Source organism: Aptenodytes patagonicus, chromosome 11, assembly GCF_965638725.1.
Source record: "Aptenodytes patagonicus chromosome 11, bAptPat1.pri.cur, whole genome shotgun sequence".
In the NCBI taxonomy this organism is placed as follows: Eukaryota; Metazoa; Chordata; class Aves; order Sphenisciformes; family Spheniscidae; genus Aptenodytes; species Aptenodytes patagonicus.
In genome coordinates, this window is record NC_134959.1 from 60,548 (window position 1) to 78,963 (window position 18,416).

General features: G+C 48.0%; 2 protein-coding genes across 2 annotated transcripts in view; one reads left to right on the forward strand and one right to left on the reverse strand.

Moving 5' to 3' along the window:
* Positions 1-2,994: 2,994 nt before the first annotated feature.
* MARVELD3 (MARVEL domain containing 3) lies at positions 2,995-6,286 on the forward strand. Its single transcript, XM_076348844.1, has 3 exons — positions 2,995-3,091; positions 3,650-3,750; positions 3,960-6,286. The coding sequence occupies exons 1-3, from the start codon at positions 3,033-3,035 to the stop codon at positions 4,568-4,570; spliced, it is 771 nt and encodes a 256-aa protein (XP_076204959.1). The 5' UTR covers positions 2,995-3,032; the 3' UTR covers positions 4,571-6,286.
* A 4,061-nt stretch (positions 6,287-10,347) lies between these two features.
* PHLPP2 (PH domain and leucine rich repeat protein phosphatase 2) overlaps positions 10,348-18,416 on the reverse strand; it is a 43,570-nt gene continuing 35,501 nt past the window's right edge. The window contains exons 14-19 of the mRNA XM_076348843.1: positions 16,485-16,647; positions 15,832-15,962; positions 15,321-15,431; positions 14,666-14,854; positions 14,300-14,531; positions 10,348-12,591 (exon numbers count right to left, since the gene is read on the reverse strand). Of these exons, the coding sequence (XP_076204958.1) occupies positions 11,452-12,591; positions 14,300-14,531; positions 14,666-14,854; positions 15,321-15,431; positions 15,832-15,962; positions 16,485-16,647 (1,966 nt within the window). The 3' untranslated portion in view covers positions 10,348-11,451. The remainder of the gene's footprint in view (positions 12,592-14,299; positions 14,532-14,665; positions 14,855-15,320; positions 15,432-15,831; positions 15,963-16,484; positions 16,648-18,416) is intronic.

Genomic DNA, 18,416 nt, shown 5'->3' on the forward strand with positions numbered 1-18,416 from the left:
TTGTATTTCTAGAGCTTTCTTTTGCTTTCCTCTGGATCCGATCCAGCTGATCCACTTGCTTCTGGAAACACAGTATGCAAGACTGGAGGCCTAACCAGCGCTGAAAGGGGGGGCAGAAGAATTTCTTCATGTGTCCTACATGTGACATTCCTGTTTATATGCTCTAGCAATGTTAGTTTTTTTCGCAACAGGATGACATTGTGGACTTGAGTTCAATTTGTCATTCACAATAACCTCCAGTTCTTTTCTGCAGCACTGCTGCATCGTCATCGTGCTGCGCTCATTGTTCCTGTGATTATTTATTTATGTGGGACAGTCAATAAATCTGGCTGTGGTGTTCAGCAGTGATTGTGCTGCAGCTCCCAGCTGCCTCACACTGGAGAAATATGAGGCAGTTCATGACTTGCTCCTTCCGCTTCACCCTCCAAGTTCCCAGGGAGGGCACTGAACCAGGTCAGAGCTCTTGGCCCATGGCAAGCCAGACCAGGCCCTTCCCTCCCTTTAGTGCAGCAATGACATCAGGAGCAGCCAGAAACAGAAGAGCCAAAACTAAAAAAAATTAAAAAGAAAACCCAAAGCAGAGGTTAAGATTAATATTGGTGTCCTCAGCTTCCTGTTGCTCTCTTCTGTTGACTGCTACTTGTTGCAGTGAGAATAGGAACCCAGAAGACGATGCTGACCAAGCTCAGCTGTGGTACTTTGAGCAGGAGTGAAGTGACGCAAAGCATTATTTTAACAATTCTTAATATAGCAACAGAAATGGAATAAGAATTCTACAATACCTTGAAGTTTGTACCTCACTTGTTAGCAGCAAACACTCTAGTAAAACACTGAATGCATCACCAAATCAACAGAGCAGTGCTTCCCAGCTCTGTCTTTGAACAAGTAATTCCAGCACATCACAAATTCCAAAGAAAGCTTCAGCTCAGGTCGCTGGATGACCAGCAGCAACACTCTGCATAAGAAACACTTATTTCATCCCTTCTTGTGAGTCATGATTATTCAGCTTAGTTGTTCATGTCCCTCTCATGGCTCTACTAAGCAAAATGGCACTGCCCATGATCCTAAAATTATACAAAGGGTTGCTAAAGCTTTTAAGCTCATCCTATGCATGGCAGCAAGGAGGCCTGGATTCTAGCACATGAACATGAGTGATACAACATATGCACACCAAAAGGTGTGTGCAACAGCCTCACTGCTGAGCATCTGCACTACCTCCAGAGCCCTCGTCCTAAGCTCCCTATGGTCTCCCCATTTCCTAACTTATCATCATCATACAACTCCTGTTCCCTCTATCTGACCTGGGGGTTGAACAAAGAGTTCTTGTGTTTTGCTTCTCTCTTATCCCCAAACTAAGTAAATTTTAAGATAAGTTTTCAGATCTCCTGTCCTTTGTGGAGTCAGGCAAAATGTTGAGGAGAGGGTTTTCCTAGTGCTGAGGTGCAGAAGTACTGCAGTTTATAGGCTTCTCACGGTATCGATCTATAGGGTTGCTGCTGTTGCTCCTGCAAGGACAGAAGGGTGAAGCGATCTCACTGTTGCCACCAATCTTACAGAAGGAGGAAATGTATTTCTGCATCTTAGTGACAAATCTGGACCTCTCGGGGCACATACTCAGACACTGTGTCTGAGACCTCATGGTGTAATCCCGTTTCCCTAAACAAAAGTATTTCTTTGCAATGCTAAAGGTTTTCCAGGCAGCGTTTGGTCAAACTCTTGGATAAAAGCATTCACTCTGGCTGTGGAGTTTTCTATGCTTCCCTCTGTGTTTCCAAGTTGTCCCGCTGTTTATTTTTTTCCCATGACACACAGCCTTTCCTGAATCAGCTCTGCCCTTACCAGCCCTGAGAAATGCTGACATTTGTGCATGGGTGACATCTTGGGCACTTGCCTTCACTCCAGCAGCCACCAATAAACAAAGGAGCAATTCATCGCCTCCTTTGCTGGAAGGTGATGGCTGTGCTCAGCAACCTCCTAGGACGGGATGGCAGCCAGTCCCACTGGGCAGCAGGACATTATTGTGCGTGGAAATGGGGCAGCCAGTAAAAAGGTCACATCACGCTGTCTGAAGTGGCCTCCAGCAAACACACAGAGAAGAGGTCTATTTGGTTCTGTATGGATAAATATAAGGTAATGCATCTAAAGAAAATTACCTGAACATGGCCTGCAGAGTGCTGAACTGGAACCTGGCAGTTGCACTGCAGGACGGATCCCAAGGTGTTGATGACTGTCCTCTGCAGGCACGGGCTCTGCATGCCAGGGCAGCCGGAGAAGCAACAAAATGCTGTACATTGCCAGGAGAAGCACAGGACAGCGGAGGTAGTCATTCTACTGTGATACAAAACCCTGGTGCACTGTCTTGAGTGCTGCATGGAGGTCTAGGCACTGCATCACAAGATGGATTTAGGGGAGTTAGGGAAGGTCCAGAGAAGGGCAGCTGATACAACAAAGGGAATGGTGCCACTGTTGTGCGAGGAGAGACTAAAAAGGCTGGGACTTGGGTTTGAGAAGGGAACAGAGGGGCAGGACTGCGGTTTATAGAGGCACGAGGTGGCAGACAAGCTGAATGTAGAACACTTTCACCAAAACCCACAGCACAGGAAAAAGTGGCACTCATGAAAATTAGTTGGTGCTCAGTTTTCAGTAAGTACAAATACTTGTTACATGGCAGGTGGGGTACTTCAGGACCTTGTCGCCACAAGGGGTTGTGGGGATAGTGTCCGTGTGAACAGAAAGGGAGCGGGCACACTCGTGGACAACAGGTCCATAAACAAGTGCCGAAGGGAGCGGGCCCCGATGTGCCCTCTTAACACCTCCCTCAGGCGGGGCAGGGCCCGGCCACGGCCGGAGCTGTTCACCGCCCTTGGGAGGACCCTGGCAGGGCTGAGGCGCGCCCCGGGCGGAGGGGACGGAGGTCACGCCAGCCTGCGGCGCGACCCCACACCGCACCGGCACTAGCCCCGAGTCGGGCGCCCCGCGGCCCGGCCCGGCCCTCCGCCCCCAGCGCCGGCGGAGCGGGGCCACGCCGAACCATGGCGGAGCGGAGCAGCCCCCGCGCCCCGCGGACGGGACGCACCGGGGCGGGCGGGCGGTAAGGGGGGGGGGGGAGGGCAGGCAGGCGGCCGTGAGGGGCCCGGGCGGCGGACGGGACGGGGCTCGGCGGGCAGGCGGCCGCGAGGGGCCCGGGCGGCGGACGAGCTGGGGCGGGCAGGCGGCCGTGAGGGGCGCGGGCGGGCAGGCGGCCGTGAGAGGCCCGGGCGGGGGGACGAGCTGGGGCGGGCAGGCGGCCGTGAGAGGCCCGGGCGGGGGGACGAGCTGGGGCGGGCAAGCGGCCGTGAGGGGCGCGGGCGGGCAGGCGGCCGTGAGAGGCCCGGGCGGGGGGACGAGCTGGGGCGGGCAGGCGGCCGTGAGAGGCCCGGGCGGGGGGACGAGCTGGGGCGGGCAGGCGGCCGTGAGAGGCCCGGGCGGGGGGACGAGCTGGGGCGGGCAAGCGGCCGCGAGGGGCCTGGGCGGGGGACGAGCTGGGGCGGGCAAGCGGCCGCGAGGGGCCTGGGCGGGGGACGGGACAGCACGGGGCTTGGCGGGGCGGGCAGGCGGCCGTGAGGGGCCCGGGCGGGTCGCTGCTATCCCCGCCGCCGTCTCTCCTCAGCGCCGTGCCCGGAGCAGGACCGGAGGGGCCGCCGGGAAGCTGCTCCGCTGCGCCGGGGCTGCTGGAATGCCGTCGCTGCCGGTACCTGCGCACGGGCAGGGGTGAGCGGGGCGGGAGGGGCCCGCGGGACCGCCGCGGTGGCTGCGGGAGCCACTTCCTTTGTCCCGCTGGAGCAGACTGCCCGTCCCGGCTTCCCTTCCGGGGCCCCCTCGCCCGTCCCGGGGAGAGGCTCCTTCCTGGCCGCCAGAGCGCTCGGGCTCGGCGGCCCTCCGCTTCGGCCGCAGACCCGCCTTCGCCCTTCCCCTTCCAGCCTGCTGCCAGATGGTGGAAGCGCTCCTCGCCGTGCTGATCCTCATCTGCAGCTCCGTGTCCTACGGGTCGACGGGAGGCTACACGGGCCTTCCCAGCCTGGGGGGCATCTACTACTACCAGTACGGCGGGGCTTACAGTGGCTTGAGTGGAGCAGATGGGGAAAAAGCGCAGCAGCTTGACCATCGTTTCTACCTATTAAAGCTGCCAATTGCAAGGGCAGCAGTGGCTGTGGGAGGGTGTCTCCTGGTCTTACCTTGCGTTCTTATTTTGGTTGGTGTTCTACGGTTACCATGGCATTTCCCAGCATGGCTGCTACTTGAATGCATCCTGGACATAGTGATTGCAATTGGCATAGTGCCTGCTCTGTACTATTTCTTCCATTTTCTGCTGGGGGTTTATAATTCATCAGTGTGCAAGGAGAGAGAGCAGCTTTATCAAAGCAAAGGCTATCAGGGCTTTAGGTGCAGCCTGCATGGGGCAGAGATTGCTGCTGGCCTCTCAGGCTGCATAGCTGTCATGGCATACCTGCTTAGTGCAGGCCTATCTGTCAGGGGGTATAGAACAGTTCACAAACTGAAACAGAAACCAGTAGAATTATATGAGCTTTAGAATGATTCCTCTGCTCCAGTAGTGGTCATGATTTTTGCCAGCCTCCTTACCGAGACGAAACAGTATGCTTTTCCTTGCTTCTGGGCAGTGCATCCTTAATGCTGCAGCAGAACACTCACTGAGAGAGTATAGCTCTAAATATGGTAGAGTCAAGCTATTCCTAACCTGAATTTGCATTATTGAATTATTAGTGGACACAAAGGTAGTCCGATGCATTGTCTTCATGTGGTGGCTGTCTCTTGGAGAATGACTGTCCTTGTGTAGTTGACGACAAGCTGCCTGCTTCACAGGTAGCATTTCCATCCCTTCTGTCGGGTGTCTTGTTCTCCTCCAATGAAGTCTTGCTAGAAGTACTGCTACTACATACTTCTGCTGATGAACAGCTTTCTGTAGCTGAAACTGTCTTTACAAAGGGCACGTGACTGTTCACTGAGAACAGAGCTCTTAAAAATGAGCGATCGAGGCCCGTGGTTGTCGCAGCCGATTATTGCTTTCTTGTAGGTCTCCTGGAACTAACAGGGCAGTTTGAACGTGGCATTTATAGAGCCATCAGAGAATCCTGAAAGAAACTTGCAAAATGATGAATACAACTCAGCCTAATTTGTGACACAATGCTTTTTCAAACTCTCCTGGAGAGGGCACATTTTTGTATGGAACGGTCTTTTATATAACTTGTATACAACAGTTTTGCTTAAAAAGATGCCCTGAGTTGAGATAATCAGACAAAAGCTTTAAGAGCTCAAACAGGTGGTTTCAGATAGAAGTATATTGTTTTCAAAATATATTTTTAATGTACAAGTTGGGGAAATGAGCTGCTGCTCTTGCATTATTTATTAAAAGAAAGGTGAAATTTAAATTTCCTATAAAAGTTCTAAAAAAAAGTAACAGGGAAAAGAAAAGTAGCACTAGAATCACAAAATCGTGCCTCAGAATGAAATGTCACTTCAGAGCAGTGCCCACTATGTACATTGTCCATCTGAAGATGGAACCACCACTGGTCTCACAGACCAGTTCTGCCCGTATTAAAAAAAAAAACCAAAACCCGAACACCAAACGAAACATGCCAGAAACATGCTTTGTCTTGGATATATCTCCAGTTTCACTGGCACCAGTGACTAAATCCTCACAATTACCAAAACCATGGAACATTGTTGGAACTAGAGATACAAAAGTAAAACAAATACTAAATAGGAACACACCAGATGCTCTGGGGTTTGTTTGATTTCTGCTCCCTTTCAGTAGCTAGATGCATTGAGTGTTTCAGTGCAGGGATTTATGTAGACAGTCCACCGTGGTCCCATTTCTTTTAATGATTCTGTATTTCCTGCTTGCTGCAGCTACTTCTAGAGAGCTGTACAGTACTATTTAGAGCAAGTTCACAGGGCAGGATTCCTCTGGCAGGATACAGAAAGCTGCCTAATAATTGGTACTATGAATTCTACCCTCACAGTGTTCTGCAAGTAGCTTTTGTACGGAAGGCTGATGAGTGAAGTAGCACACAGAGCCCAGTGAAGGAGACCCTACAGCACAGCTACTGCTAGCCACAGCTATGTTTGACTGAGATATTGCACAAATTCTCTCCAGCACAGTAACAGAATCAGAATATGTAGTTAGATGAAAGTAAAAATCTTTATTGCTAAGTCAGCTGAAAAGTTGATGCAAAAATATTCTTCCTTCCTGGACTGCTCTATACATCTGAATAAAGGATCAACAGAATAGTGTTTTCCAGCAATCTTGTGTTATTTGCCTCTCCAAAGCAATACAAACATAGGCCACAGTGCTGAAAGTGCATTCGCTGGACAACCTACTCCCATACACGATAAAAAGGGGGATTGCTATAGGTGCATGCTAGAGTGGGATACAGAAAATATTCTTTTTAAAACAAAAAACATGAAAAAAGATTACTTAATAAACAGTTGATGCGCTGCAATATTTCTTTAACATGCACTGGGTCATATGAGTCAAGTTAAAAAAAAGGTAACATTTTAAAATGTGAAAAAAGAGGAAAAAATACATTTGAGTCTTCAGACAGCAATGGAACAGCAGACAATGATTGCACAAAACCAAAGGGGTGAACCTACTGCCTGAAGGCGGCCTTTGGCGAGTGGCATGAAAGCCATCACCATCCAGGAGCGCAGAAACTCCTGAACTCCTGAAGTCCAAGGGCCTTAGGTGTGGCTGAATGTCCTGTGTACTAGAAGGATTTCAGGCTTCACAGCGGCCTGTTCCCGAGAAAGGGAAATACTTGCTCCTTCTTGGAACAGGATTTTACCCTCCCATCTAGTTGAGGATTCTGATCAGGTCCCAGCAGTCTGTGGTGCTGCCTCCACCAGGCCTGTTCCTGGTGCTGGAAGCAACTTGGAGGCTCGCCCTTTTCCTTAATACTTGGGCCCCAACTATTCATCACTGAATATAACCTTTATGGGTTCCTTTTGGGGAAGCCTTTCAGGACAGGAAAGGGCAGACAGGTCAGTGCCTTTAGAGTACCTGTTCTCGGTGAGCATGTTCAGCAGCAGAGCCAGAATTACTGAAGAGATGGACAAACTGACTCACCAGCCTAACTTGATTGTGGCCGCATGGAGCATGGCAGGTCTGGCATTGCTCAGCAGGGACAAGAGAGCCTGATGACCCCAAGCTGAGAACCTCTCTCTAATAGCAAGTCTGTTAATGAATAGGACATTGTTAGTGATATGGCTCTGTGGAGATGATGTATCTGTGCAAGAACCACATACAAAAATCAGGGAAGAGATTGGAGGAGAACAGGAAGAGAACTGGGAAAACACTTTCTATCCCCTGCTGAGTCCTTCACTAGAGTTGCCCATTTATACCTGTTCCACCTACAGCAGTGCTCCTAGGGAGCTTGAAATCTAAGGTGGTGTTAATAAGTAAGGTGAGGAAGACAAAGGAGAAGCTTGCTGCCTCTAGGGAGGCAGAACAAAAAGTGGTGGTGGTGGAGGGAAGCACTCAGGCTGTGCTGCCCAGAGTAAGACAAACAGCTCATAATACCAGCCTAAGCAGAGAAAGCCGTGGACTCTACCTAGTGTAAGAGAAGAAGCCATGTTCTGCCATGACAGTTCACACACACAGAAAATAGGAGCTGGCTGTATTAAACTCCCTTTCTGCTTCAAAACCAGAAACAGCACTGGAGAAAAAGGCTAAGTAGAAATTCCTTGCGTTCCATTCTGCCACTACCATGAAGAGGAGCAGCTCAGAAATCTGCATGCTCCATTGCAGAGCTTTATTTTACTTAGTCCTTCCCCACTGAGCTAGGTAGAGCCATTCATGACTAACTCCCTATGGCAATGCCAACTCTCCATGCAATGCTGCTGGTTCAGGCTGGCAAGGACGCACTGGATTTTCCACATCAGTGCAAGAAACAGAGACCTGATTTGCATTAACATCTGCCACTCTCCTAGTGCTTGGGTTTGTCACAGTCTTATTCAGAAAGAAGAGCGTATTTCTGCATCAGTCCCATACTGAACAGAGGCTGCTTTGCAGCCCTGTCAGGTATTAGAAAGTGTTGGGCTGGGCACAGATATTTGGTAAAATTATCACCAGTGAAAGAATGAAAAGTTACAGTCAAATACATTGGGATGAGCCTTTTCTGCATACTTCCAAGAAGAGAACATGAAAGAGGTTTGGGGTTTAGTTTTTGAATCTTTTCTGCTGTTGTTTCTCTGCCTAAGGGATTCAAATGCTGCTGTTTCTGTGATTCTAAGAATTGGCTTTTCTCTCCATTTCCAAATGAAACAGGCATTTAAGCAGCCAAAAATTCATGAGAGTTTAAACTTTGGAAAAAGCTGGGTTGTTTCATGATTACATTGTAACTAGCACAAGGTATATCCTAAAATGTTGCTCTCATGCATGGTAAAAATACATTTTGATGTATTTAATGTATAAAAATATATTTTGATGACAGAGTGACTACATCAGTGGACACGGGAAGGGCTACAGCTGTCGTCTATCTGGACCTCTGTAAGGCCTTTGACACAGTTCCCCACAACACCCTTCTCTCCAAACTGGAGAGGTATGGATTTGATGGGTGGACTGTCTGGTGGGTGAGGAATTGGTTAGATGGTCGCATCCAGAGGGTAGTGGTCAACGGCTCAATGTCCGGGTGGAGATTGGTGACGAGTGGCGTCCCGCAGGGGTTCGTATTAGGACCAGTACTGCTTAATATCTTCATCAATGACACAGGCAGTGGGATCGAGTGCACCCTCAGCAAGTTTGCAGCTGACACCAGGCTGAGTGGTGCGGTCGACATGCCAGAGGGACGAGATGCCATCCAGAGGGGCCTGGACAAGCTCGAGAAGTGGGCCTGTGTGAACCTCATGAGGTGCAACAAGGCCAAGTGCAAGGTCCTGCACCTGGGTTGGGGCAACCCACGGTCTCAATACAGGCTGGGGGATGAAGGGATTGAGAGCAGCCCTGCCGAGAAGGACTTGGGGGTACTGGTGGATGAAAAGCTGGACATGAGCCAGCAATGTGCGCTCACAGCCCAGAAAGCCAACTGTATCCTGGCTGCATCAAAAGAAGCGTGGCCAGCAGGTCGAGGGAGGTGATTCTCCCCCTCTACTCTGCTCTGGGAAGACCCCACCTGGAGTACTGTGTCCAGCTCTGGAGCCCTCAGCATAAGACAGACACGGACCTGTTGGAGCGGGTCCAGAAGAGGGCCACGAAAATGATCAGGGGGATGGAACACCTCTCCTATGAAGAAAGGCTGGGAGAGTTGGGGTTGTTCAGCCTAGAGGAGAAGGCTTCGGGGAGACCTTATTGCAGCCTATCAGTACTTAAAGGGGGCTTATAAAAAAAGATGGCGGCAGACTTTTTAGCAAGGCCTGTTGCGACAGGACAAGGGGGAGTGGCTTTAAACTAAAAGAGGGGAGATTCAGACTATATATATGGAATAATTTTTTTATGATGAGGGTGGTGAAACACTGGAACAGGTTGCCCGGAGAGGTGGCGGATGCCCCATCCCTGGAAACATTCAAGGTCAGGTTGGACGGGGCTCTGAGCAACCGGGTCTAGTGAAAGATGTCCCTGCCCACGGCAGGGGGGTTGGACTAGATGACCTTTAGAGGTCCCTTCCAACCCAAACTATTCTATGATTCTATGATTTTTTTCCTAGTGAGAAGAAATTCAAGGTGCTTTGAAATGTCAGTAAAACTCCACTAGATTTTATCAAAAGATCTATATTGACAGAATCCCACAAGTAGTCTGCACAGTATTTTTTTCTGAGCAAGGCCTGAATTTGATCCAAAAATATACAGCTCAAGCCCCTCAGAGCTCTTGAGAAGAAACTTTCAAGTTTTCTTCATAAATATAATTAATAAAGAAGAAAAGGCACTAGCCCACATTACAGTCAGGATTATTGCACCACTGACTTGAGCGGGGCAGCTGCTGTCCAGCTCTCTGTCAGCTAAGGAAGACAGATCTGCACGCTACAGGGGCGGTGGTCTTTTCACAACCCTTACACAAGATGACGACATAGGCAGCCAACTTAGACCCTGCACCAAAAATCCTAATGGAAACACAATGCATCTGCCGAGTGCAGACTGGCCAGTTCACAACTAGTGGGAGTGTTTTAAACATCTTTTCCAGTGCTGATAAAGATGTTACTAAGGTGAAAAGTTCTATTTTTCCTTTTGCATTGAAAGCTAAACAGAAACAAGTATGCTTTCACCTTGTTTGTGGCCAAATTGGGCATGTACCATGAAATGCAGGTTGCTATGGATTTGGAATATGACTCCTGTTTTCAGAGGCAAGCAAAGATGCTGTAGCTGACAGTGCAGAGGTTTATTATGGTGGTGGAACAGAGCACTGAACGCTTCCCCAGCATACAAAGGGCAGCTCCACTGCTCACTAGCCTTAGAGCGGCATACCACTGCTTACAACTTGGTTTCCTCTTAGATGGAGTACCTCACTGAGACAAGCGTGAGCTCCGGGTTTCATCTCATGTCTCCTGGACACAGGAAGCCTCTACTGTAAAGCATCCATGATGGAGGTGGCCAAGTTGCTGCTGAGCTGGGTCTGTGCTCTGCAGCTAGAAGCACTAGCTCTACACATTACCTTAATCAACAAGTCCAGAGCTGATCTTTCCTATGCTCCATCTAAAATGCATCAGTAGGCACCTGCTTATCACTCAGCTGTGTATTTTCTCATCCTGCATAGGCTGATCCAATCATAACCCTCACTCTACCCTGCACCAGTGCTCATCAGAACACTGGTACCCTGAGACTTCCACTGCCCTAACAATATCCATTGGGAAAAGCCCCCACCACACCTGCTGTGGAGTGCTCTATCCCCTAACCCTAAATAATAAAGTGCTGGGCTGAAGGGGAGCAGAACAGCTTAAGTGCAATCAATAAAAGTGCTTGCAATTAATGTAGGAAACCATTCTTGGGTCAGCTTCATTGCAACTGGCTGTATTCTTTCAAGGAGTAACAAAGTCAGGTGCTGGGGGGGGGGCTGCATCAGAAATATTCACAGGACTCCAAACACTGAACATTGCCCCCTCAGCAGCCTCCTCTCCCCACGCACACATATGCCAGCCCCTTTCCTGCAGAGCTGGCAGAACCTCAGGGTTCAAGGAGTTACAGGCAGGTGTTGGAACACCTGCCTTCTTCCTAGTGCTTGCACAATTTCCAGACAGTCCCTACCAAAGAGCTCAGCTGCTGGTCTGAGTGCTCATAGAACAACTGAAACTCTACAGTGGAAAGTGGACAGCCCAGACCTTAGCACTCCCAATTCTTCCTCGACTCCATTAACGAAGCAGCAGATGCCTGTACTCCTTGCAGATCCCAGCTCCCCTTGGAGGGCAAGACAGCCCTTATGGGACAGAGCTTCCTGGGACAGACAATGTGGGAGCAGTACTTGTAGGGTTACAAAGCTGTGTCAAACTCCTCTGGCAGAGCTGCTACATGTTCCTCTTTCTTGTCCTGATCTGCTCCATCCTCCTGGTGCTGCTTCAGTTGTTCCTTCACTTCCTCCTCCAGATCAGGCGGCACCACAAATTGATCCTCTGGCTCCATCTGGGATGGAGCAGCAAAATAGCCTGTCTTCTTCTTGGGTGCCTCTGTGGCTACTTCGATGAGGTTGAGGCTCTCCTCCAAGGGCACTATGGAGCCATTGGAAAGCTTCTTTCCATAGAGACAGCATGTGGAAAGAGATTTTTGCAGTTCACACTTTTCCTTGACCCCTCTCTGCACAGTGTTGCTGTTTACACTGTTCTGTCTCCGAATGATGAGGACAAGCCCAGAGTCATCCTCTGGCCCTGGAGCAGAGGAGCTGTACTCTGCAGCAGGAAGTTCAAACTCCAGGCCCTTTCCTTTACAGCAGTGGATGTCCACCTCTACCTCCACTTTACTGCCATTTGTTATCACACCTTCCACAGGCTGCTCATCATCGCTATCCAGACCATTGTCAGACTGGTTGCTAGAGAAGGTGGCACTGGAAGGTTGGCGCTGAAAGATGCTTGAGGGGGGCACAGGATGTAAGCTGCAACGTCGCTCTTGTCGTGGTAGCAAACTGCCATCAAGACCAACAGCATTGTGTTCATCTGAAGCAGTAGAGCCCACCTCACTGCTAACCTCAGAAGCAGACAGTTCACTGCTGAACTCTGAAGCAATTCCACTGCTAGATGAAGGTGTTGCTGGCTTGGTGGTGGTGGAACTAAATCCCCCAGGACCTGGCAGAGTGAGGCCATGCATCTCACATGTGCAGCTGTCCTCGCTGATGTTGAGACATACCACCATTGCACCTACGTTGTCTTGGCAACCATAGCTTTGGGCTAAAGTGCAGAGTTTCTTTGCAGCAGCTAGTGGGTCATGTAGGTGGCGCACGGCTGAGACAGCCTCTGTATAAGAAAGATGTTCCCAGAGAGCTTTGTTGCCTAGAAGTAGCAGCTCATCTTGTACAGTCAGTGGAATGGAACTGACATGTGGTTTGGGCAGGATCCAAGGATGCAAGTATGTGCAGCCCAGCATCCGAGTACAGCAAGTCACACCATTGACCTTATTGTCCTGCAGACAAGAGAAACAAGGCAGTAGCATTAGATCTGCTATTAGATCATTTAGAGAGCAGTCTTTCCCCTGCCCATATACTGGTTTGGAACCTTGAGAAACGCCAGTGCACAGCTACCGTATAGGAGAAAGGGATCTAGGTCCAGGTACCACAGCACAGCCATTCACTGTACCTGATCATCAGGTACAGTAATCACCCATCACCCATGCTGGCAATAACACACTTTTATCCCACAAAGCTTCTTGTCACATTTTGAAGAATTGTGGCAAACTATTCTGAAATGCGCAGCTAGACTACCTGCAGCACATTGATCAGAGAATCTCACTCATGAGTCTTACATGAAACTTATTTTTTCAGTATGAGTGAGATAGTGACTTTTTACTTTCACATTGCAAGGCAGATTATCCAGACATTAAATAATTTGTGTATTTTCTGAACTATTTCCCTCTTTATTAATGTATAACTGCATTCTGAAGTGTGGACACTACATCCTGAGGAAGAAAAGAACAAGTAGGTATCTCGCACTACTGCTGTAACCTGGAGGTATTACCTCCTTCCTGTTCCTGTGTCATGGTTCAACCACCAGATAGTCCCCTGGCCAGCCTGGCACTAGTCTCCTGGATAGAAAATTGCCCACAGCCCTCAGTCCCTTTCACAAGTCAGTGCATACAGAGTACACAGCTTCCCCAGTGTTTTGAATTTAATTTCAGTATTCTTAATTTCTGTATCCTCTGGGTGTTAAACATTGCTGCTGCTGCTGCTAAGTATTAAAAACCAGCAGAGGACACATGCAGGGAAGTCTCCTTGGACAATGATTTCACTTTTATTTTTCAGAATCCATTCATCAGCCAGTTTTTAAACCATTTATTGTGCTACATTGATTCCACAGTTATTTTTAGTCAGAGTGCTATGGAATATAGCACCTTGCAGAGCTATAACATATTAACAGATTATCCCTGTCAAACACTTTTATCAAACATCCTGATACTTTATAAAAGACCCACTGAGCATAAAACTAATATGACTGGCACTGATTTCTCAGATCTTCACTGACGACATATTTTCCAGTTCTTTGGAACTTCCCTGTTATTTCCAAGTTTTTAGAAAGTTAACCTTTAGAGAGTTCTCCAGAAATCATTTTAGCACTTTCGCATAAAACCAATGAACACTTCTGTCTTTTTTGTGTTAAAATTTTTACCCGTAATATACTTTATATCCATGTTCTGCGTGTCTCAAGAGCCACTAATCCTGTACCTTCACTGAGTAAAACATGGAAGAAATCCAAAGAGAAGTAACTTGAGTCATACTTTTCAAGAAACACCAGAGATATTTTGTGGGTTTTGAGACAAGATGACTTCCCAGGCCCTGCTCTGTTCTTCAGTGGCTCCTCTCCACACTCACTCAAGTCACGCACAGTATTATGGACCTCCCCTCCTTTAGCTCCACACCTATTTTCTTTCCTTCCTCTCTCCCCAAGCTATCCATGGTATCCTGTACCCGTAGTTCTCAGGCCATAATGGTTTTAAGAACATGTCATTCTGAATAGCTAATCAGCAAGAGAAGCAGAGCAGGAAGCAACAGATAAGTCACTTGAACACCTTCATGCCATCCTCTCCCCTGTACTATTGTGCAGGCAGCAGAGCTCATGTATTTGTACCTAGCTTTTACGGGAGGGTGGAAGCTGAAGTGAAGAGGGTCCAAACCAACCTCTGTTATAATGGCTTTTTGCTCCTTGACTCTCTTGGCTTCTTCTGAACATTGTTCAAGGCTAAAGACTTTGCAGAGAGGCAGTGGTTTTCCACTTCGGCACAGAATGGCTTGGCACGTCCCCACATTGGCCACCATCAGAGAAAAGTTGCTGGCTGGATCAGCCACATCATGACGAATATAGCAAAGGACAGCAGAGGAACCCAGCTTCTGCCCAGCCATGCCCAGCTTCCTGTTGGAGGAGAAGGTGTAGGAAGGCTCCAGACTCCGGTGACAGGCATTCTGGAGGGCTGCCTCACCCCACCTAACACATTAAGTGATATACCTATGCAGGTCCCACCAGGACCAGCTTGCTCACTGTCCTACCTGTGGGAGACCAAGAAGGTGTTGGACATGAACATGGTGTCTGACTGCTGTACCTCCTCCAGGAGCACATCGGCCATGGTGCACTGCAGCAAGCGTGGCAGCTCCTCGTTCTTGTCACCATCAAACATGCCATACACAGCCTCCATCCCCTCTGCAAAGCTCCCCAGTGCCAGGGATGACACACACAGCCTGTTAGAAAAGCATACAAGCAAAGTTAGTATGTCTCAAAAGATTATATGGTCCCCAAAACCACAGCCTTCAGGCACCTTGCCGTGAGTGCTGTTCTCACAGGGCAGCAAAGCCACTGTCCCTACATTTGCTGCCCCATGAGATGTACAGCTGCAGTTTATTATTGGAACTCCCGAACCCTCCTTGACCACACTCAAGAGAGGGCAATGGGCACAGCCGGCAAGAGAAAGAAAAAGCATCTCTGCTAGGGTGGGAAGCAAAGTCCAAGTGTCCTAGGATAAGTGTGAAAACTGAGGGAAGGGACAATGCAGAGGCTTGAGTTACCAAGACTTAGCAAGAGATCTGGAGAGACAGAGGGACGGATGAGCTCTTGAGCAAGACAAGTCTGCTTGGGTGCTTAGCAGCGCACTTCACCTAGCACCCTGAGAAGACAAAGTGTCAGCGTCCAGCAGACCACAATACTCACTTATTTCTTTGGCCTGCCATCTCAGCTACTCCGTGACTCCAGAAGGTAGAAGTGAGTGCTGAGTCTGCCGTGAGGGAGGGCTTAGCATCAATCTTCAGCGTGGTAATGTGACTACAGAGAGAGAAGAACAGAAGTCATTCTCTCCTAGACCCTGCTGAACAGCTTGTGGCCAAAGGACCTCGTTCAGTCTAGAGTTTTAGACAGTAGCCTGTGGAAAGAACTGCACTAAGGAGAGGAGTTTAAGGTCTTGGCCTTCTGGAGATGTCCGGCTGCTTATGCCAGAGACAGCTGGGAGAACGTCATACCACCCGAAAAATTGTCTGCTTGTTCTGATGATTTGGACCCAGACTTTTCCCCTCCTACAAGACAGAAAGCTTCAGCTGCCTCAGGCAGAGAACATTATAACATTATGCAATGCTGTGATACACATTTTACTATCCCATTTCCCCTCCTGGGAAGTGTTACCCTTCCCTGTGCAGGTCACTACTGGGTTGGCATCTCCATGGCTCACCTGAAGATGTCCAGTGTCTTGTGCTCTAGCACCAGGTTTGTGTTTCCACTCAGGTCCAACTCCTGCAAGGCACCTGGCAGTGCCTCAGGGATTAGGATTTCAGTTAACTCATTGCAGCTCAAGTCCACAAACTACAGTATCAAAAAAAGCACAATGACAAAGAAAATATTCGCTGTTCTCTCATGTGATCAGTTCCTCCAGTGCTCCTTCCAAACATCATATGACCCCACTACTGATTGTATCCCAAAAACAGGTAATGAAAATGGGTCTGACCTATCAGTAGAAGAACAATTTATAAGCAGCAAATACTTAAAACCTGCAATAGCCAGGACTCCAATACTGAAGGAATAGGTCACGCTAAAGGTAATAGAAGGCCTATATATACAAACCTACCTAGCCATATAACACTCCCTACTGTCTCAAATGGTAAACCAGAAATACACCAAGTCAGAGATAGATGGTAAAGAGGAATGAGAGATGAGCCATCTTTGATCAACTCTGAAAGGTGACAGATCTAGAATGCATATTCTGTGCCCTCTTCTCGGGTTGATCAAGCAAAATGCTGGGATCTCCAGTTCCTCTCCTAGCAGTTACTCTTCAATCTCCAACCCAAACTTTCCCCTGATAGCTCTTTACCTTCTCCATAAGAATACCTGAATACGGGGCAAATGCAGGATCTCTGGAAAGATGCTGATTTCATTAGAGTGTGCAATAAGTGTATGAAGTAGCTTGCAGTTTGCCACTGTTGTGGGAATTGTTTTCAGTTTGTTGCCACTCAGATTCAGCTCTTCCAAGTGCTCCAGCTTACCGAGTTTGCTGAAAGGGAAACAAAAGAATACTGTATCTTATAGGCAAGAACTTGTGACTTTCTGAATCTGTAGATGAGGTATCCACAGACACTACCCTTTGAGATACATTTCTAATTTATTGATAGGCAACCGAGAGTCCTAAGAGATGCTCTAGTAAGAGCTCAGGGTCCCCAAGCTTGGCTTGGATTTATACAACAGACAGATCCCTTCACCCCTGACTTCTAAAGCACTAAAGCAGAAGACTGTAGTGTCTTCATTTTAAAACTGGCAAAAAAAGCTAAGCTGTGTCAGTGTACTTTGTAAGAATAAACAGATTTACATGAAAGTGGTTGTTTAGCCTGACCAGTACCAGGAAGAATCATGGCAAAGCTTGCACAGATGCAATCAATACCGAATTAATTGTGCTGACATAATTAATAAAAAAAACCCCTTAGATTTTTGTGCTAATGTAACAGAATTTGCTGGGTTTTGTGAGTCTACAAATTAAGCTGACATAGAAGTCTACCAGTATAACACTAGCTCTCTACTATATTCCAAAGAAAGTATATTTGATACCCCAAAACTGGATTGCAGAAGACACTGAAAAGTAAATGAATTAAGAATTCAGTGTAAGTTCTTCTAGTAGGGCTCTTGGGGAGGCACTTTTGATTCAGTGACAGTCAATAGATCAGTGATAAATAAGAAAAACATACACACTCACCAAATTATACCTAGTAAAATTCGCAGATAAAAAATATGGTGGAACCTCAGTTTCAACATATAGTAATATGAACTATTTGGTAACATGAACTTACCTTAAGAGCACGTGATTTAAATTAGCTAATGTTATGCACATAGGAACTTGTACAAGAGAGGAAAACAATCCTCAGAGACGTGACTCTGAAAAAGGCTTGAGTCAGCTGAACAGGTACTCAGAACAGAACAGTGTATAAAGACGTCGCCAGAAGGGGACTGAAGTAGATGCTCACAACCAACATTATCTGCTTATGATTTTGCCATCGTTTGTTTATTCAGCGTCAAAAAATAGAATCATAAGAATTCAGCTTCTCCACCCCTTTACCTGAGACAAACCCCTTCTACACTGCTCTGCACACAGCTCCCAGACAGAAGTATAATGGAGATGGGAAGAAGTATGACATGCGTACAGTCTGGATTTATAGGGCAAGGACTAGGGAAGTTACTTCAGCAGAAGGGAAGTTACAAGAAGCAGAAGTTACTTCAGCTGGAAGGAGGAGAGGCGTCAAGCATAGGGCTGTAGAGAACTTTTGAGGAACAAATGAGCAATTCGGTTTGGGTAGGTCAAGCAGGAACTGCTGAAGATTCAGGAACAATGACTCAACTTCATGGAAGCAAGTAGGTAGAAAATGGAATTGCGTCATTTCAGTCAGCATGGGAGGGTAGTCCTGCTTAGAAAGAGGCTGTGAAGGAAGAAGTACGAGCACTGAAGAGTGTTGAGGAGACCTGTTTTAAGAAAGTAAAAGCAAATGCTGACAAAGTGGCTCTTAAAGGTAGGGGAGGAATTAGAGAGAATGCTATGGAGGATTATGTGATAATTTTGCAAAGCCTGCAGCTGAGAACATAAGGGATGAAGTAATGCATTTTAGCCAGAGAAACATTACTTAGAATCATAGAATCACAGAATGGTTTGGGTTGGAAGGGACCTCTAAGGATCATCTAGTCCTACCCCCCTGCCATGGACAGGGCCATCTTTCACTAGACCCGGTTGCTCAATGCCCCGCCCAACCTGGCCTTGAACACTTCCAGGGATGGGGCATC

Coding starts and splice junctions, on each gene's coding strand:
- MARVELD3 (XM_076348844.1), top strand. CDS start 3,033: ATGGCGGAGCGGAGCAGCCCCCGCGCCCCGCGGACGGGACGCACCGGG. Junction 3,092..3,649: donor CGCACCGGGGCGGGCGGGCG/GTAAGGGGGGGG, acceptor GTCTCTCCTCAG/CGCCGTGCCCGGAGCAGGAC. Junction 3,751..3,959: donor GTACCTGCGCACGGGCAGGG/GTGAGCGGGGCG, acceptor TTCCCCTTCCAG/CCTGCTGCCAGATGGTGGAA.